At 41.6% G+C, this 21,817-nt stretch overlaps 1 protein-coding gene across 1 annotated transcript in view; it reads right to left on the bottom strand.

The window, feature by feature from the left end:
- Positions 1 to 1,479: 1,479 nt before the first annotated feature.
- The window catches only part of plekhg5b (pleckstrin homology domain containing, family G (with RhoGef domain) member 5b), a 61,441-nt gene continuing 41,103 nt past the window's right edge, over positions 1,480 to 21,817 (bottom strand). The window contains 14 exon segments of the mRNA XM_063886346.1: positions 1,480 to 2,894; positions 3,437 to 4,216; positions 4,218 to 4,421; positions 4,805 to 4,953; positions 5,075 to 5,190; positions 5,745 to 5,877; positions 6,016 to 6,135; positions 6,258 to 6,395; positions 6,968 to 7,117; positions 7,241 to 7,351; positions 8,238 to 8,438; positions 9,255 to 9,350; positions 11,063 to 11,254; positions 12,907 to 13,095. Coding sequence (XP_063742416.1) covers positions 2,885 to 2,894; positions 3,437 to 4,216; positions 4,218 to 4,421; positions 4,805 to 4,953; positions 5,075 to 5,190; positions 5,745 to 5,877; positions 6,016 to 6,135; positions 6,258 to 6,395; positions 6,968 to 7,117; positions 7,241 to 7,351; positions 8,238 to 8,438; positions 9,255 to 9,350; positions 11,063 to 11,254; positions 12,907 to 13,095 — 2,589 coding nt within the window. The 3' untranslated portion in view covers positions 1,480 to 2,884.

The following is a 21,817-nucleotide window of genomic DNA, read 5'->3' on the forward strand; positions in this document are numbered from 1 at the left end:
GCTGATATAATCACCTGTAAATACACCTTGGCCATGATGTTGCTGCGTGCCGTCGGGCCCCCGCTCTGAACCTGCATTACGCCCCACATGCGTGTTGGAGACGGGTCAGTTTTTAAACTTTCTGGGAACCACAGGCAGACGCTTGGACCAGACAGACAGCTGGACGAGATATGTTATCTGAATGAGTTCCCAGAATCTGAACAGATGATTAATGTACCTTCAAATGAGCTTTTATGACAAACTATGAGTTTACGTATTCTGGATTGAATGTCTTATATTATTTGTATCCACCAGTTGACTCTTGGCAAGGCTCACCTGTTAATTGAAACCCGTTCCAGGTGAGTCCCTCACAGAGCTGATTTAGAGAAGTGTGAAGAGCTGTCGTCAAAGCGAAAGGACGCCGCTTTTGAAGAATCTAAAATATAAATCATATTCTGGTTTGTTGACTACATAATTCCATGTGTGTTCTTTCATAGTTTTGAAGTCTTCAGTATTAATCCAAAATGTGGAAACATATTAAAATAAAACCATTGAATGAAGAGTGTCCAAACGTTTGACTGGTACTGTACATCATGACCCTTTTATGGAAATATATGTATGACCTTTTCAACATATTACTCCATTTACTTTAAAGTCAAACTGTACATTACTAGTTCCTTCCTTGACACTCGATACAATGACCAACATAAAATACATATTCTTTTCCTTTTTTACAGGACCTTTTAAAACTTTTGTATGATTTCTTTTAAAGTGTAGGACTTTACTCAACATTTGTATGACTTTACTCAACATTTGTGTGACTTTACTCAACATTTGTGTGACTTTACTCAACATTTGTATGACTTTTCCTGCCATTTGTGTGACTTTACTCAACATTTGTGTGACTTTTCCTGCCATTTGTGTGACTTTACTCAACATTTGTATGACTTCTTAAAACTTTTGTGCGACTTAATTCAACTTCTGTGTGACTTTCTTAAACTTGTATGACTTTTTTCTTTGACATAATACACTATGACCTTTTCTTTCTTACTATACTAACCCTTTTACATAATTCAACATTAGTTTTTTTTTCTACATATTTTTCTCTTTGCATACTGAAGTTAAAGATGTCTTTTTTTAAAAACATTTGACATATTGTAAATGCATTTAATTGGTCACTTTCAACATTTTCTGCATCATCTATTATTAATATATTTATTTTTCTGACATGTATGTAGTTAACTTCATCTGCCCTATTTTATTCATCCTACTCCGTTTAATTAGCAAAGGTATTGATTTTTTTATTTGGATATAATATGTTGCCTTGTTGGAGGAGCTCAGGACCAAATATTTTCATTGCCATAACTGCACCGAAGCTGCTGTGCACATGACGATAAAACCCCTCGATCCTGAAGACCTGTCTGTTGTAATTCCTCTTCACCTCCCTGAACACATCGGTTTGCAAACTGCTGTTAAAACACGAGAGACGAGAGCAGTGGGACCAGTTCATGTTTTTTTTAATGCTTAATACCATTCAGTTGCAACTATCCCCTAAAGTCACTCCATTACAACAGATTAAAACAAATAGGGATCAAGTATTTTAGCATTTTTATTCTGTAAGACACTTAAACGTCGTTCCTGAAAGAGGAAACGCATGATTTTGGTTCGTAGCACATTCATGCCTGGCAAGAAAAAAAATATTAAGACTACATCAACACAGTTCTTTTTTTTACAAATCATGGAAGCAAACACAATATAAACAATATCTTATATATATAAAACATAGCAGGCATAATAAATATTACACATAAACAAAAGAAACTAAAAGTAAACAGAAGTTTGGAATAAATCACTGAAAAGCTGAACATCAGTTAAGTAAATCTCCTGGGAAAAGTTCAACTCATTACAGAACATCCAACCCAAAGTTATTCATGTTCAATCTCTCGAATAACATACACATGCGTTACTCAACTTTTCCTATGACCACGTTAATACTCGTCCCTGTGTGTGTGTGTGTGTGTGTGTGTGTGGTTTTAACACATAACTCAAGCTGATGTATATAGTGCAGGAAACTCCTCAAAACGGTTTTAATCACCTCATATTCAGTCGTTGCTTTTTAGGGAAATCAACTCTCATTAGTTCAACATACCAAATGGCATTAGTACAACCAAGATAAACAATAAAGAAGGAAGCCCGTCTGCGTGGTTGTACCTTTCTGGGTACACCTTTCCATTCATAGTTTGGGATGTGTTAGCGTAATCACAGGAGATTGGGAATCAGTTTTGGTTCAGTCAGGAATCGAGGACCATGTTATATCATTCACACACACACACACACACTCACACACACTTGTACACAAACAGCTAACAATAAAGTCTAATCCATTGTGTGACTGTAAGGTAAATTCACTCCTTAGTGATTCTTCTACTTAACATAGATAACTGTGCAATTCTCTTTTTTTTAAGCAAACCAGGAGTAGTATAAATATTAGGCGGACGTCCTAGGTGCTGTTTTTTTTATTTTTTAGCCAGAGCATTTTCAAGATGTATTGTTCCTCTCTTTGACTCTGTTGACGGAGACGGTGCAGGATTTAAACCCACCCCCACTCCACACTCAGCCTTAAGGTCCCAGCCCCTATAATGCTACTTCCGTTGCAAAGTGCAAGCAGTTAATGTCTCTCCGCCTCTCCCTTCCACTCGAATAATTCGGGAACCAATGCAACAGCAAAGAAAAGTTCAACGAAATGCAACAATGGTACGGTCAGTGTCCAAAAAAAAAGCAACCAGAAGGGAGAGGGCAGCAAGAGAGAGTGCATTTGTGTCTCAAGAAATTCAGTCCATCGAAGCAAAAAAGAAGTGTTCCTTATTATCTCCACGTGTCGCTGATCAGCTGATTGGAAGAGTGGTTATACCTCCCTGGAAATAAAAGAAAGAGAAAACAACATTAAAACACAGATCCACCAAGAAAAGGGCTAAATGTAGAAGTAACATCAGTCAAATTGGCACAAATTAGAGGAACAAATCAGGTAAAAGAAAAGCTTGCTATCAATTTTCTAACTTTTCTCAAACATCTGCATCAGACAATGTGTTGAGGTTCTTAGTAGCGATTTTTCTCACAGTCACATATCATTTTAGTTCCATTTTCAACCAAGAAGCACATCCTGATAAAGGGAAACCACAGGGTCTATTATTCTTCTTTTATTTCCGCTCTTTCCCCTTGATTTTGTATTGTACTTTCTTGTCCATGTTGCCCCAAAACTGGAGGTTCAAACTTTACCCACATATTATATAATCTTCAATATTGTTTATTGTTTTTGAAGTACAAAGGAACGTGTCAAAATGATGCATTTCTATTTATGTATCTTTTGTTTGTTTCATGTTTCCTCCTGTATTGATTAGGGAGCTTTTTAATGATTTCCATAAATCCATACATTGATATAGCATAAGTAATGACTTACGATGCAGTGAGTGTGGAGTTGAGGACCAGAGTGGTGCGTATCCTGTACAGCTGAGCGAGTGTCAGCTTCTTGTGCTGCTGGACCGGAGATTTCCTCTTCTTAGGCGACGTTTCCCCCGAACCACTGGTGGCTGCTGTCTCGTTTTTCCTCTCTACGCAGGCAGGTGGCGCCGCTTCCCCGTCTGAGCTGTTGTTCTGGGACTCGTCAGGCTCACCGGCGGGCGTCGTGTGGCCCTGCCTGGCCTCGGCCCTCCTCAGGGTGGCAGAGAGTTTATTCGAGGTCACGCTGTCTTCGGACCGGTCGAGGTCGCTGCAGAACAGCTCCATGCAGTTTTGTCCGAGCTCCGTCAGGCTCCTGCTGTGAGCCAGCTGCGATGCGTCTCTGCACTGTGATTGGTCCTGTCCCTGAGAGCTGTGTTTGTCCGATGTTTGGGTTATCCCATAGAGGCGCTGCAGCAGGTTGTCCTCCGAGCGGGATAAGTTCAGAGTGGAGAGCCTCTGGAGGCAGTGGAGTCGGGGCTGAACGTGAGGCCGCCGGCGAGGTCTGGACGACTGGATGACTGACACCTGGGACCCCAGAGAGGCCGCATCCTCCTCCTCCTCTTCCTCCTCCTCTTCTATCTCATCTATATCTGCCTCCTCCAGCTCCCCCTCTTCCTCCTCTCCTTCAGTCTGGCCGGGCTGAGGCTGGAGTTCTCTCAGGAGGGATACAGGGGAGAGGGTACCGTAGGCGCTGTCCATGGAGAGGGAGCGGCACTGGGGGTCCAGCTCCTCCCCGCCGGGCCCCCGTCTCCTGATCAGAGTAAACACCGGAGTGAACCCTGTGGGGGCCCGTGGACTGCTCCACCTCAGACCGTTCTGACAGGGGTTCCACGTCCAAGTCTTTCTCACTGGATCCCTCCAGGTTCCTGTTAGCGGGCTCCTGCTGGTCGCTCGGGTCATCAATCTCCATCACTGACAGGGTCTCCGTGGAGCCGTCTGATTGGCTGAGAGGAGAGACTTGGTTAGATAACTGGAAGGCTAGGCTACTAAGTGAAATATTTGTTGCACAAAATAAACCATAACAAGAAGTAAACTTATATAAAATGGCTAAAAGAGACACATATCAGTCAGTAATAACAGATAGTAAATAAATCACTTAGAAGATGGATTTAATTAACAGGACGACAACAAAAACAGCAACTGGATTTTAATCGTTTTCAGATCATCAAAACATGATTCCAATTATATGTAAACTTTTGCAAGATAATGCAGAGTAATATTTGGTATTCCTCAAACGACAAATTCATTTCTAGTTAAAAAAAGTATTAGTTGAGAGGTATTTTTGTGAGATGTGTATTCCTTCCAGTTGTTTAGTCATCTCTCATACCTTGAGTTCTGCTGGTTTTTGTGCCCCAGGCAGGGGGAGCTTGAGTTGCTGCTCTCATCTTCTTCCTCATCCTCTTCCTCACCCGTGCATCTCTTCAGACTGCTCTGCTGCCGGAGGACCTCCTCAGTGCGCAGCCTCTGGAGCTGATTCTGCAGGGGGGGGGGGGAGAGAAAACCATATTGAGTTTCCAATAACATCATGAAGTCTCTGAATCTGACTCCCCAGCTCTGTGTCTTCAACATTTAGTAAAATATGAGGCGTCTCTCTAACCTGGACATTACAGATCGCATCGATCCAGCTCCGCCCCTGGGTGGCGCTGTTGGCTTGTAAAGTGTAAGCTGCCACTGCACTCTTAAACTCATTGAGGTAGATGAGGATGAATGAGCCTGCAGGGACAGAAAGCACACACAAATGAGCATAACATGGAAAAATGACTCCCCCCCAGAAGTGAAATCATACAAAGAACTTCAGACAAGTAATGCCGTTGAGTCAAAGAGGAAGGTACGTTTACTTTATTGGAGTATTTCTATCTTATGTCACTTTATTATTCTACTATTTTACACATGACCTGCCTGTTTAAGGACAACCACGCATCTAAAAGTGGGATTTTCCGATCTTAAATATTGAATAAAAATGGTTCTACCTCTTAAACTAAATAAACTATCTAAAAACCCGCTGGGACCGGCTGAAAATAAAGCCCCACAAACCTAAAAACAGGGTTCTCACAGGACAGGGTTGATGCAAACATATAAAGATCGTACAGAGTGTGATGCATTGCTGTAGGTTAAGCTACCCAACAGTATAAAAATGAGTTCAAATTAGCATAAAATCAAAAAATGACAGGGAACAAAAATGGGGGAAAATATCAAATTTAGTCATCTGAAGAAGTAAAAAGTGTCAAAATAATGAATAAGATCCCGAGTTGCATCCCTCTACTCACCAGGGTCTTTGAGCTCCTTGCAGATGACGTTGTGAATGAGCAGAGGCTGCCGGATGATCTTCACTTTCTCCGCTCTCTTCACCGGCTTGGTGATCAGCAGCAGGTCGGTGAATAGGACACAGTGGACGTCCATCTGCAGGGGGAGACAAACTCAGGTCAGGTCTGAGAGAAACACACTCTGTTCTACAGATCGGCCGTTTAATGAGGCCAGATGTGGAGAATATAAAAAGATAAGAGGAGCTCTTCTTGTGTTTACAAGAGTCAGACTTACTCGGCTGTCTTTGCCCTCTTTCATCTTCAGCGCCCCCTCCAGATGCAGCTGTCGGGTCTCCTCCGGGGAAACTCCTCTCATGGGAGCCATGAGGTCGAAGCGGTTGAATTCCTTGAGGATCTGACAGAGAAAATACAAAAGCATGAGGTCAATCTTTGCAGAACGTCTCAGAAAAATTCTCAGAGCTTTTCTGAAGGAGACGTGAGAAAGCCAGGAGGTCCTCAGTGTGAATCGTTTCCTACCTTCTCCACCTCCTCACTGCTGCCCTCTACTGCCTCGTAGGAGTCTATCCGGGCAGAAATGGTGGCCAGCTTCTGTTGTTCCTGACGCTGTCTCATCTTGGACTCCACGCTGTTGATGAAGCCCTCGACTGCAGCCACCTAGAGGAGGAAGAATCCCAAATACATGTTCAGATGTTTCTCAGGAGTTCTGCTGTGATACAGTGATAATGTATCACATCCCATACTTCAGTAAAAACAATCATATACACTGTAAAAGTACTTTAAATCCTTTATCCAAAGAGTAGTTAGGTAAAAGTATGTACGTTTAATAAGGATAATGCATCTAAAGTATTTAAACGTAAAAGAAAATACTATTATACATTATTTCATTGGAATTTTATCGTTGAAGTTGTAGGATGTGGAGCTCATTTTTAAGTATTTTGTAAAAAACTGCATCTATTTGAATACAGGATTAATCTGAATATAGTGAGATAAACTGACACCAACCTAAAAACCTCAGATTATTCAAGACAAATTAAGACACTTCAAATAAATCATTGTTTATGCCATAAATCTTAGGTTACTAATAGCTAAAGTGATCATATAAATGTAATAAAAAGAACAAAAAGCATACCGTAGTTGAAAATACAACGTACTCAGGTACCATTTTGAGGTGCTTGTACTTCAATAATTGTTAAATAAACTTTGCTGCATGTCAACAATGTCCTCACCATGCTGTTGACTTTGTCTCGTGCCGACGGCTCGTCCGTCTTCTTCAGGACGCTCTTCAGCAGCAGAGGGTATTTGGTCAGCCTCTGGTGCGGCTTGGCCAACATGTCGGCCAGCTTCAGGCGGTTACACTGCTTGTTAGTCTCTCCCCACTGAAGAGAGCCGACAAAGACAGGAAATCAGACGTTTAACGAGCCAGAAATATCGAGTGCGTGCTGAGGATTGAACTGTGAGTATCTGGGATTATTTTAAAGACGTAAGCAGAGAGGACTGACCGTGACGTAGGTCCTGAAGAGCTCATTGTCCCTGTGCAGCGTGCGCATGTTCTCCATGCAGCCCTCCTCCTCCATGCAGTAGCGGATGTACGGCTGGAACCGGGAGCCAAACTGAACACACACAAACAAAAACATGCATGAGAAATATTCGCCACATCCTCCTGAGGGACACATGCTCAGTCTAATAGCACCACCTCGTTTTGTTTTTTATAGAAACACGTCATAAAAAAGGAACAGAAGATGAAGCTGTGAACAGTGTGTTTAAATATACTGGGTATTAAAGGTACTTCCTGTTTCATATCTTATTTACACGGCTGCAATAAAAAGTGTGATAAACATCAGCTTGAATAATCAGAAGGGAATGTGAAGAGAAGTTTTCAGTTAAACTAAAGTACTCTTTTCCCGTAACCTTCAATCAGCTGGTTGAGAAAGGGGGGGGGGGGGGATAAAGCTGATAAAGCAAACACTTTTCTTGGGAAATAATTCTCGACTTTCACAACACTACAGAAAGTCACGGATAATATATACAACGTACAAATGATTTATATATATCAAAAACTAGATTAGCTACTGAGGGATGAATAAAAAGGTACAATAACTCGAAATGAAATGCATTCACAAATAATGGAAGGTTCAGGGGAAGTATTAAGTTGCAATGACTATATTTATTGATGTATTTTTAGTCATATTTTTGACTTTTTTGATAATCGTTGGTTGCCTTTTAATGGTTTCATGGTATGGAGTTTAATCCATAATATCCAAGCGAAAAGAATAAACAAAACTCTAAAAATTCTGTAGATTTGATCGGGTTTCCTGGGTTTAACTGAGACCTTTCGTACAGAAATGAATCAGCTTGTTAAATGACCCATTAACCTGATTACCCTGAACTAATCAGTGCTCTGTGGTAAAGTACACGGGTTCATGGTGTCCTGATAACCCTTTGCTTTTGTAGATATTGGAATTTAAATGTTAATATATTACAGCGTCTTTTACTGACCGTCCTGAAGCCGTCGTAGAGGTCTGTGGGGTCGAGCAGAGCGCGCGCCTTCCTGGCTTTCTGCAGCACGGGCAGCATGACCTGGTTCCACAGGGCGGTGTGGAGGCACACGATCTCCTGGATGTTGCTGAACAGCTTGGTGGGCTCCACCTCCGTCAGCAGCCCGCTGTCCTGCAGGTTCAGCAGCCCACACAGGAACAGCTGTGGAGGACACACAGAAGAATGAGTTTCAAATTGTTTTTTAATTGGGTTCCCATTATGCTTTTCATGGTTGCTTCTTTTTTTGCATTTCAGAATATCCACAATTTAGTTGGAAAAAATATATAAAAAAGGAAGGAGAAATACTCCGTTACATTACACTCAATCTTTGATAAGAACATGACACCACTGATAACTACTAAAACTAAGACCAAAGTGTATGATTTTGGGGCCAGTACAGCATAAAAGCATGCACTCTATTATACTGGGTTATAAATCTAAAGCCATGGATTGAAATTGTAATTTTTAGTATTTTTCACCAGATACTTTTCATGGTTGGCCTAAGGGTTAAGTACATGATTTTGTTTCCTGCTCGATAAAAAGCATTAAAATACATTTTGTTACTAATCGTTGACAGATCCCAGACTCTAAATAAAGGCTAGACATTTAGCTATTTGAAAATAATATAGTTTGGGTGTTTTGCATAATGCTGAAAAAGAAGATGCATTATGCAAACAAATTGGATTTAAATTGGTTAATATGTTTGAAAATACATTAATTTATTTAATATAAGTTGCAGCAACGTCTTTTCTAAAGTGTATCAAGAAGGTTAGGCCGACAGAGTCCTTAAAGCAGAAGGTTATCTCTTCACACAGGAGTAAAGTCTTTTTCTAAGGCTTCCTGAGTGGAGATAAAGGCCGAGTCTGTTCCTAACAAGAGGCTCACTGTGTGTCTTATCTCTGTCCGTATAGAAGCCCGCTCATTTTACAACACATCCATACGTGCATCAGTGCGGGATCTTTACAGTAGGTCTCTTACATCAGTGATGACTCGGAGTTTCTTGATGTAGGTCGTCTCGGTCTGCAGCAGCTCCCAGATCGCCTCCTGCTGGTGGAACTGCCGCCGGGTCAACGTCTGAAAACACACATGCAAACATTTTTATGAGATATATTAGATAAATTAATAGATGATTGTTCAACTTATATTACATTGTTATCACTAATGATGTCTCATGTGCCTTTTAAAATACAGGATGCTATAAAGAGTGCTCTGTGGAACAAACGCCTCCTCATTTTTACAACTCAATCACTCTCCCTGTGTTCGAGTATGCACCATTACACACCAATGCAACGTCCTTATACCCTTTACCTACTACAACTACAAATATGTATAATTGGTTTAACACACATCATTTGGCTGGAAAATAAGATACAAATATTATTATTTTATTAAGTGATGATGTGATTTGAGAGACCCTATTTTTTTCTTTTAGGTTTTCCCTTTCCTGCAGTGTATGTTGTAGGTTTCTGTGCATGTAAATGGGCTGCAAAAGGCTAAAATCCCAAATTTCTCTCCCTCTTCTTTGTTTACTTCCTTAACAAAGTGACATCACTATGTAACACTTGCGCTTCTAATAGCTAACACTGCAGCACATTGAAGGCTAAGGGGCGGGACATCGCTAAGCGGTTTGACCAATCACAACAGAGCCGACCAGCTAACCAATCAGAGCAGACTGGGCTCTGGTTTCAGACAGAGGGGGAAAAGAGGTGCTGCAGCACAGGCAGTATGAGAAACATAAAGAGCTTTTTGAACATTAAAGCATGGAGACATGTCCCAGTACAGGAGAACAATACAAATATGTCCCTGAGAATGATCATAATAGGGCCCCTTTAATCTGTGTGCTTTCTTACGTACGATGACCTATGAGATATTAAAAGCCAGATAGACAATGTCTGAACTGACATTGCGTGTGTATATATTGTGTTTGCACCTGTGTGTTTCTGTATCGATGTATTTCAATTCCATTGTTTGTATGCAAGCTTTTCATATGTGTATGATGTCGATTCAATGTGCTGTGAGACGCTGTTGTTGTTGAGTCACACCCGGAAGGATTAGTCACATAAATAAAAGGATTCAGTCCTTCATTCACGCTCTCAGACACCAGAGTAACTGGTTCTGATGCCTTCCAGTAACTCTCATTATCGTGTCCGCGTCGTGGCTTGTATGAGCTGAATGTGCATTATGGGAGCGGGCAGCAGCTGAGCGTCTTCCTGATTAACCATTAACAGGTGGAAGCCAGAGACAGTGTGCGGTTATATCATTACATGTCGGGTTCACTGACAGTTAAGCGAAACTGTAAATCGCTTTGTAAGCATCATTCTGGGAAAACATGCATCAGGTGTGGGAAAGACACATGATGGGGAAGTGAGCTGCATACCGGAAAACAGGATGTCAGTATACCTGTACTGCAGGTGAGCAGCTGACAGTGTGAATACGGGACTGTAGGACAATAATTAGGGGGAAAGGTGACATTTTATGTATTCAAATATGCGCTTTTTTTTCACCAGATTGAAACCAATGAGGGAAAACATGCTATTCTACTTATTTCCTGCTAAAAAAAATAATGAAATACGTTGAAATAAAAAGGTTCCTTATTATTGAAATACCCCTAACTGTGGAATTGTAGCATTTTGAAGCTAATAGCTAATTGTCCAAACACACAATCCACGTGTAAAGTATTGAAAAAAACCTCTCCAAACCATTTAGAGTTTGTTTCATAATCAGTTTCCAGTGTGTGTACACGAACCCCCACACACCTGCCCCCGGTTAGTGTGTGTTTTTTTTACCTCCGAGTCATCCAGCAGCATCTTCCAACTTTCCTCCAGCACCAGGCTGGTCTCCTGCTCCTCCTGCTCCTCTTCCCCCTCCTCCACCCCCTCCCAGGAGTCCTGGTGGAAGGAGAGCTGCGGCACCTTGGGGAGCCCGAACAGCATGTAGGAGTCCAGTTTGCTCTGGAGCTGCTCCAGACGGTCCGCCTCCTGCAACCAGACAAGAAAAAAAAAACAAGCCTAATTTAGTTTGAGCGAGGATAATGGCGAGACGGTGAGAATTACTGTCCATTTCTGTCCGTTGTGTGTGGATTTATTGTTACACTCAAACTGTAAGTAAAGATGAGTCCGTGCATTAGCATTCAAATCCGGTCCTTTACTGGCACCTTAATTCTTAAATCCAACAGTGGCTGCTATTCAGCCCTTTGTTCCGCCTGACAGGCTTTACGTAGTTATGAAAATGAGCTCTGTGCATTGAGACCACTTTAACAATAGGAGACTAAAAAGGGGGGGGGGGGGGGGGGGGGAGCTACAGCATAGAGGGGCGGGGGGACGGTCCAGAGGTTTATAGGTCATGAAACCCTTGGAAGAAATACTATTAATAGAGAGAAATTGTACAACAGTGATCAGACTTCTTTTCAATGTTTATTAGTGAAAGGACGCACTGACAGAGGTTCATCCCGACTATGTGGATGGAGCAGGGGGGTCCGGGTCCTGGGGAAGGGTCTGTGGCCCTGGAGGGGTTAAGGGGGACGGTGAGGGTGAATAGAGATGAGGCAGGCAAGTGACAGGTGACTGACAGATACTGTCTCTGCCTGACATCTGTTACTGTGCAGGATGTGACCTCAGGGCGGGGGACACAATCGGAGTGTGTGCGTGTGTGTGTGTGTGTGTGTGTGTGTGTGTGTGTGTGTGTGTGTGTGTGTGTGTGTGTGTGTGTGTGTGTGTGTGTGTGTGTGTGTGTGTGTGTGTGTGAGTGAGGGCGGGCGGGTGTGCTTAATCAGAATGAAGGTGATTATTATTGTTTAAAAAGTCTGATAGAGAATTAAAAGGAAAGGTTGGACGTTTCAACTTCCTGCCTCTCATTCTTCAGAAATGTATGACTTTTTTTCCACATTTCTTTTATTAGTAATGTGCGTTTTTACTCTTTATTTAACGCTAGCTACTTTATTATTGCTAGCCTGTTATCTGCTATGTCACTTTGGATGTAAGGCTGTTTCTACATGTTTCGACAGAAGCATGTAATGCATCCAACTACTGTCCGTTCTTTTTTAATCGGACCATGGGATGAATTGAGCGAGGCTTTTCCTCCACCTACTCACGTCCAGAGGAAAGTGTGTGAGCCAACAACACGAGACCTCCAGGGGAAATTACCTCATCAGAAACTCAAGGGATACGGCCTTCCGACCCCCCCACCCCCCACCCACCCACTCACTCCCACTGCTGCTTGCTACTGTTTAATGTCGGTTTTCATTCTGAAAGATGTCTGGGAAACAATCCTTCCGCCCTATCGACTTTTCCAATTTCTGTTTATGCTTCCCCTCGATGTAAAACTCTCTGTTATGCACACATGTAATATACACTGAAAGTACCTCAAGCCATCCTGATGGACCAAACAGTTATTAAAACACACATATTTTGGACTGTTTCGACTGTAACTGTGATAAGGGATGCTGAAAATAAAAAGGCTTTCCAATAGAGATGTAAAATTAAACGCCAATCCTTGTGGGAATCTGTGAATGAACAATAATCCATGTCCATCATTCCATTTTTGTTATTGATCTACTGTAGATCCGCCCTTGATTTGTTCATGGTTTCAGATTGCATAACTCAAAGTGTGGCAGCAGCAGAATCAGCATTACCTTTCCGAAAGACCCGGCTCCAGCGTTGGAGCTGAAGAAGCCACTGAAGCGGCTGGCGGCTCGGTTCTTCCAGCTGTCAGGTCCGGCCCCGATGCCGGGCAGAGAGCCCACCCCTCCCAGGGCTTCTGGGGTGGGAATATTCGTCTCTCCCAGGAACTCGGTCATGTTCTTCCTCCGTCGACCCTGACCCTGCAAGATTGCAGACAAGAAGAACATTTTAAACAAACAGAAAACGAAGGACTTGGCATGACGGGAATTGTTAAGGGGAAGTACACAGGTTTCCAGTCAGACGGAGGGAAAAAGACAATGACGGAAAGAGAGAAATACACAAGGACAGGATCAACAGGAAATCAGAGGGGAATTCTGTGCAGGGATGACATCAGCGGGACCGTTAAAGCTATCCTGATGATCAGACACAAACAGGAGAGGGAAGGACGGCCACTTCCTCGCCGTGAAAGCTCATTACATCACAAGGAGGTTGTTCCATAAGAACAGGCCGCCGAGTCTGGCCATTGTTCCCCCCCTCCATTGTTACCATGTCAGCGGGCTCTGCAGAACAGCCTCCCAGGCAATCTCTGTCCACTTTACGAGCAGCAGCAAAGCAAACAAACAGGGGCCACCTCAGTATCTGAGGAAGCAGTTGTTTTTGCCGTTAGACTGAGGAATCTGCTGCTGGGGAGTCAGGCCGCTGACCCCCCTCTTCAAACGACAGCGACAAGGAACTCACATTCCAGGACACTGACACTGTTACTGAAACTGGAGGCCATTCCTACTAAATTCTTTCACTGATCACCCCCCCCTCGACGCACATACAAACACAATGCAGGAAAAACACTTATGTCCAAAGTTGGTGTGTCCCCGAAACAACACGACATTCCTGCAGAGGCAGCAAATAACACATGACACCATTGGCTTTCCATTTCATTTAGCTGTTATCGAAGCAGAATAAGTGCAATCAGCAATGAGGATACCAATTCAGAATAGCACAAATATTGCAAATAAATTAGCTTCAATTAAATAATAACAAACCAAAAGTACTTTAACTTTTTTCAGGTTTGAATTGCTAACGTGCAGCGGAAACAGGTGGGTTTTCAGACTACTGCGGAAGATGTGTATACTTTAAATGAATACTTATCATAAAGTATTTTGAAATAACTTCTACATGATGTATTATTAAAAGTCCAACACCATATAATACGGATTAAGCGTTACTGTAGGGCTCACGTGTCTAAAATCGATCACACGGGATATCATATGGTCTCTTTTTACTCAACACACTCTTTACGAAAAGCCTGGCCCCTACATTTCCCTCAACAACACTCAAACACGGAAAGATTTATCTGAGATTCAGGTGTGTTATGCTAATAGCAGCCATCGTAGCCTTGAGCCCGAATATTGACGGTAAACAAATTAAAACAAACGTATTATTTCCAAACCCCCAAAACATGCAGGGGAAGAGTTTGCTGTAATTTTCCAGCCCTGCTGCTCTCAGACTACAGGTGCCATCTCCACCAATCAGAGGGCGGCCTAGTAGAATCTTCAGAGTCTGGGAGGCAAAACCCGGGGCAAAATAAAGTCTGCCATCACTCACTGCTGCTGGTAAAATGTAATGCAAAATGAGTGCTGTAAGCATCTGGTTTTATGACACATTTTGATCAACCTTACCACTTCAAATATCAGAGAGTTGGTGGTTGGATAGACTCTGTTTATAGAGCTTTAAGTGAGAAAATCTACAAAATCTAAAACTACCATGGTAACATAAACAAAAACAAGAAAGCTTTGACTAAATGGAGACAAACTGCACCAACAAACCGACTGGATAAAGATCTTACTGAGGTTGTGCATCCCAGTTACTCAAAGTAAACACCTTCCATTACACTTCAGAGACAGACTTATCCAAGTGTAAAGTGTGCGGCATGTATATTCAACAAACAGAAATGTAAATATTATGAACAGCTCGAGTCAATTCGTTCAGCATTGCATAGGTTCCCATTTTAGGAAGAGCAGGGCCAGGCCTTTGTTAAACCACTTAACTTGAGTAAAGGCATACGAGTGGCCCATTCAGCTGCATAACAAGATAATAAATCTGAGTGGGGGGTCTTAAAGGTCTTCAAACTGCTTTTAGTCCTTTTTTAAATCATGAGGTCCAAAGAGGAGAGTGACCTGGCTGCAAATAGAAAAGTTGGCTTCAAAACTAAAAGTGTGAAAGGGGAAAGGGACACATTCAAATTTGTATAAGCGAAAGGAAAACTAATAATTTAAGGGGTTTTTTTTAGGGGGGAAATCTGGGCCAACTGGGCAAGGACACAGGTGTCAGGAAGTGTTCAGTCTCTGTGGACAAACAGGGGAAAATCTGGACCCTGTGCTCCTGACAGCGCAACTGAAACTTGGTTTGTTTGAGTTTCGAAACAGTCTCAGCAAAGAGCTTGCTTTTACCTATTTCAGATTTGCAAAACAAAAGGTGTTTAGCATATACAGCATTAAGAGACCACTTCAGCATTATCATTTTCTCTTGTTTTGCTATTTATCGACATGTCTTTGAGTTCAATTATTATTTCTATAAACTACTGACAATGTTTTCTCTGTGTTGAAATTCAACAAACACTGGAATGGCTGCCATACATGTAGAGATAAAGATTTAAGGAAACTTTGCAGTGGTCTCATCATTTTTCCCGGAGCTGTATGATGAAAACAACCTGACCAACTTTAAATATAATGTAAGAACGCATATAGAAAAACTAGTTTCTCAGACACACAAGGCCAGGAAGTTGTAATTAACACACGGATAGAAGCTCCCGACAGTTTCCCACCACATTAACAGTGCTCACCATTGAAGCCAGAGGCATGTCAAAAGTAACAAAAACCATCCTAATCCTTCAATTGGATTCATGGATCGCAGCCCATTCTGGAACCAGCTGCTGCGCTCGCTCAACTTCTAGCCTCCTCTCTCTCTCTCTCTCTCCTCACATCCACCGTGAAAGCGCACACACACATCCAAGCCGTGCTATGTCGCAGAACCAGTCCCAGAAGCGGAGTGACAACGCTGTGTTATAATTCCAGAGAGCAGTTTTTGAACGTCATACGGTTTTTTTTTGGTGGTTTTTTTTAAAGCGTCCCGTTCCAGCTGACAGGGTCCTGGTTGGTGGGGTCTCTGGAGGCTGCGTCCTGCCGAGCCGTCTCTTTGAAAATGGGGATGTGGCTCTGTCTCTGTCCTGCTGTCCAAACAGTCTGTGGTTGCATTTCATACAGACTCTGGACTGAAGTCATAGCAACAAGGAGGATCCTGCCTCATTGTGTCGGGCAGGAAAGAGTGGGCAGGGCTGGGGCAAAAAAAAAAAAGCGGCTGATTTAAATATTTGGAGGCGGATTCAGGGTGACAGCTTGTAGGGAGTCCCCTGGTCCAAACACACACACACACACACACACACACACACACACACACACACACACACACACACACACACAGGTCTTCTTAAAATCAGTCTCTACAGGCACACTGATCCAATGTATCCAAGATTAGTGCCATTCCAAGCAATTACGTTGAATAAAACCCCTGAAAATGATTGTAAACAATTCATTATTTTTACTTTCATTTGAAGTTGCTCCACTATTCTTTGTGCTATCTAAAAATCTGTGTTTAGTCCAGAGATCTTTGAACAATGCCAAGCTAGCTGGCCAAAACAAGGAACAAGAAATGCCCCGATAATGGCCGAACAGGAAATCCCCTTTGTTTACTTGCATGTTTGAGCACATTCAATAAGCTTCTTATCCCCAGCAGATAAGCACAAGCACAGCAAAACCTGACACTATCACAGTGATTTTGATAAGAAAACAATGGTTTTAATTCTTTAATCTTCATCTACAGCCTTTAGAATAAGCAGATCTGCTCTTTTTATCTGTTAAATACCTGGTTTCATTGAATATCTTTGGGTTTTGATGTGTTTGACTTTAAAGGATAATTACGTGTAATAATTAGTCTTAATAAGGGATTGTGGTCAAGGCATACAAGTTGTATTCTACAGACTTAATAAAGTATCTTTTTTGGTACATAAATAAGTCACAAAATGATCAATCCCTCAAATACTGTAAATCATATGGCAAATATTAGCAGTGTAAATAAGTTAAAATAATATAAATACGTTGTTTTTTCAAATTGTGAAGCTCTGGATGGTTAGATAACAAGCCATTTCACAATGTCTCCTTGTGATGGGGATTTCTCACAACAATTCATCTTTTAAAGAAGAGAAATGTGTTGTTGAAGCTCTCAAACACCGAGTAATGTCACTCAGACTGCAGCAGGTAATAATACTACACACATTTGACTTAGAGCAAACACACCGTCCTAGTAAACACAAAGCCGCTCATAGTAAAGTCTGGTTAACTAATTGGGTTTACAAGGTTCCCCCTGTGCCTCCTGTGTAAACCTGTCAGTCAGCACCGAGGGCAGCCAGATCCCGAGCTCTCTTTGTTAAAAACCCTCTGGCTGTGGGGACTGCAGCATGTGCCGTTAACGACATCAACCCTGCCCCCCCCCCCCCCCCCCCCACGGCCTTATCTTATCACCACGGGTTTGTGGCATTAACCTTGGCCTGGAAAGGAGAAAATCTTTAAATGGGAAGGGACTGTATTAAAATAGGAGGTAGAGCAAAGAGAAACTTTATTTTCCTGCCCTCTGCTACTGCCTCTCAACTGATAACAGCTCCCCTTGATCAGGTGGCTTGATTAACGATGGGAAAACAGCGTGACACTGACCTTCCTGGACACACACACCGACAAAAGGCACGCTCACACACACTGACACAACCAGGAAATAGAAACTAAAACCCGTAGTTGGTGGTCAACACTTGCTTCGTGGTTCAAGGCCTTTTCAGTTCCAATAAGGAAAACCTGATGACCGCACCACACTGACAGAACCTGTGAGCCTGAGGGGAGAGGAGAGTTGTCAAAAACAATGCAACTTCTACCGGAACCTCCCCCATCATTTCTGCAGTGAGGGTCCCAAGCAACCTTTGCACTTTGCCCAATACACAACTCCCCCTCACTAACACACACACACACACACACACACACTGGTGTTTCAGCAGAGCAGATGAAACTGATCCAAAGAAAAGGAAATAAGAAGAGGATGATTGATTTTTGTTTTGCAATTAGCATGACTTTTCAGCTGTCAAATCTTGACAAATCTTAATCTTTACGACCAAAAATAAGGTCTATTTTTATTAATAATTTCTTAATCTTTTTGCTTTTTTGGCGCTACAGAAAGCAGATATTTTCATTATGGATTTAACGCTTCATTTGGGTGTTTCTGGTAATAAAACAGTAGTGGAAAATGTCTTATGATTTCCAACAGCGTGTGACTTTTTTAAATGTATTTTCCCACCACCAATGCTCCAAAACCAAATATTTAGCACGACAAAGAATATCTATTTTTCAGGATGCTACAAACCAAGATTTCACAAAAGCATCTGTCAAATTGTTGCAAATGTATTTCCCAATTACGAATGACTTATCTTTGCAGCTCTCACACGATTTCTACCCAACAGAAGCAGCAGGAAATGCATCTCAACATCAGTGATAGCAGAGAACACACATGTGTAAACAACAGTCTCACCTCACAGTAAGTTAGCTTTGATTTAACGTCATCCTCAGGTGACTCAGGAATGTCAGAGTCCCCGTGCAGCAGGTCCCAGCTGTGCCAGGACGTCAGGCGAGCGAAACGAACCATTTCTCCACAAATGGTACAACAAAAATATCCCCCTTAGTCTGACTAAACAAAAGAAAATGCAAAATGGGTAATTTCCAAACTCAGGAAGAATCCATTTCCAGGAAATCTCAATCCAGAAAGTGCATCGCTGCTTCTTCTCTGCCAGACACTGAGCTCTGCGGGCCAATGGTCACACTAATAACAATCATAAAAAGGTGTGTGTTCAGCACTAATCCCCACCTTCAGGCTCCAGGGGAAGCTCTTTGTTTCTTACCAGACACACACACACACACACCTTTCCAGCCACACACAGCTCCTCAGCAGGTAGCTCCTCCCACCCCATATGGGGAATAAATTATAGACTCCAAGCGCCTCATATAATTGGTTTAATTAAAGAAAGGGCTAAAAAATAATGAGTCATGTTCAGTTGTCACACACAGATTGGACCAACTGGTTTTTAGAAATAAGAAAGGTTGAAAAGGATTCTATAATTAGATCTTCCCAGTGAGTTTCATTGAAAAGAATCATAAAGGTATGTGTAAAATGTGGCAAAAAATATATCACATTTCCCTAAATTGAGGGATTAGGAGCAGATGTATCAATTCATCTGTAATCCTTTTTATTCTCATCAGGCAAATAGTAAAGTACACAGTTTCCCAGGGACCAAATGAAATGTCTTCAAACCTTCTTGTCTGTCAAAGAATCGAGAAAATAAATTATTCAGTTTAAAATCATACAGAGAAATTGATAAGTTCAGCAAATCCTCAGATATGAGAAGCTGGAAACTGTTAATATTTGGATTTTTTTGCATGAACAATAACCATAAATTGATTGAAAATAGTTGCAGCTCCCACCATTTCTTCTAATTATATTACCAATATTCTTAAAAAATGAAAGTCTATTGCTTTATTACATTATTACGCAACAATACTGTCGTTGTTTCAGTGGCATTAAGTGCTTTGAAAATGACAAAATACATGCCCTAACAAAAGTAGTAATTGTGACAGCGGTACACTAATTAAATCCAATTCGTAAAGCATATGCATAATATGTATTGTATTATCTCACATGTAAACCTGCTTTATTTAGATGTCCTGTCAGTTATGGCTCTACAAACTACCACTGATGTTCATTCAAACTGCGTGCACACTTGAAAGGAAACTCTCCAGTCTAGTATTTATGCCAAAGACCTTATCAACCAAACGAGCGACACTTCTCACTCTATTAACAAACTATACTGTCTGTTGTACGGGACGCCTCATGTTTCAGCTCAATGAAGCCCCCGTGTGACCGCCGCTGATTCAGCCATTGTCATTCAAAGTGGCCCTATGGTAATGGCCAATTGTCCGCCTATTGTGAGCCATCAGAGAGACACTGCAGAGAGCGAGCAGGCTGCTGGACGTCTGAGGAACACATTACCATCCACAGTTGTGTAATGAAGATGGGGGGGTGGGAAATACATTGAGTATGAGAAAGAGGAAATAAATAATGACAATTGTTCCTGTAAACGTTTTCCGCCTTCCTAAACAAACCACACTGAGAGCACTGTTTGACTACATGCATACAATATAATTCAAAAACACACTTTAATCCCTCATTGGAAACTCATGCATGTGTCACAGGCTCAGTACACTACCGGTAAAAGGAGTGGCACATGTCTAGTCTGCCGTTAGTCTCAGCAGCTGAGGGTTTCCTCCGTCATCGCTGTGTTTTCTGCCCTGAAGGCGACGGTATTTTCCAGAGTCCTGCATAGTATAATCAAATAACACTATCTACGGCTCCTGTCTATTACACAACAAACTCTTACACCCCCGAGGAAACAAAGGAGTCTCTGCTTATGTTCGGAGGGTTTGAACTACAGTAGGATTTATTCATGGGCGCATCGATTCATCTTTAGACCTATAACTGTGCAAAATAAGTGAGGAAGAAATCCTGCATTAACGCAAATCCCTTAAACAAAAAGGTCTTGCTTTGTTCAAGCAATCAAAAAACCCCAAAGCATTCATTTTACGTTCATTTAAGACAAAAGAAAAGCAGCAAATCATCACTTTTTAGAAACTAGAAATGGGTAAGTGGGCATTTTTGTTTAAAAAAGGAACAATTATTGGCAAATCAATAGTAGCAGATATATTTTTCCGTTAATGGACTATTAATGAATCATTTAAGCAACAATTAAGAGCTAAAGACACTAGATAGTGAATCATAATTTAACATTAGTAAAGATATGACATCCGAGTCTCAGTAACATAACAATATAGTGCTTTTTTGTGATGGCTCTCTTTCAATAAAATACATTAAAAATACAGTATTTCTAGAAAATCCTTCCTTAAAATGTGTACATTTTTGTAGAAGATGCATTTCTCAAATGTCAAATGCTGTACAATCATTCTTCCTGAATAAAATGTCAAACGTATTACAAATTTGAGCAGAAATTGAGTGACATAGTTGGTAGATTAAGTACGTACCAAATTGTAATAAAAAACACAAACAAATGTTCGTTTTTTGGTAATATTCCGAACTAAAATGATCAAACTAGCAGGCTTGTATGCCAACACTATGTAAAACCTGACTGTAAACACATCCTTGTTTTAAGTACATGCATTTACATTTTCCATCCCCCTTGTAGTATCTGAAGCACTCGATTGAAATGCAATAGCCCCCTAATCCCTGCACCTCATGTTAAGTTGACCCCAGCATTGAGGTCTGCTCTCTAGAACTGAGTGAGTTTGCCCCTGCTGTGATGAAGCAGTGCATTATGGGACGCCAGAGCCCTGACACACACATGGAGGATCCATTACCTGACATTACCACCCTAAAACTCAAACTGTAATGTGATCCTGGTCGGGATCAAAAGAGCCTGCAATAAGTTGAAATACTGTACACTGTTGCATTGGTTTTATGTGTTTCCTTTATTTCAGAGACAGGTCGGTGAAGTTTGCCTGCCACCTGAGTGTTTAATCAGCCTGTTGTGGCAACGGAGTTATCTTTATGATGACCGTAAAACCTTTAGTTTCTGTTCTCAGGAAAAGGAAAGACAGTCAAGTCTGTGTGTGTGTGTGTGTGTGTGTGTGTGTGTGTGTGTGTGTGTGTGTGTGTGTGTGTGTTCCCAAAAGCTGCAGTGTCACTGTAATAGTAATGCAGATATTTAATAAGTCTCCTGTGCATAAAGTTTTGTTTTTGCACTAAGTTGACGTCACATTGCTCCGT

This window comes from Eleginops maclovinus, chromosome 1 (assembly GCF_036324505.1).
Source record: "Eleginops maclovinus isolate JMC-PN-2008 ecotype Puerto Natales chromosome 1, JC_Emac_rtc_rv5, whole genome shotgun sequence".
NCBI classification, from domain to species: domain Eukaryota; kingdom Metazoa; phylum Chordata; class Actinopteri; order Perciformes; family Eleginopidae; genus Eleginops; species Eleginops maclovinus.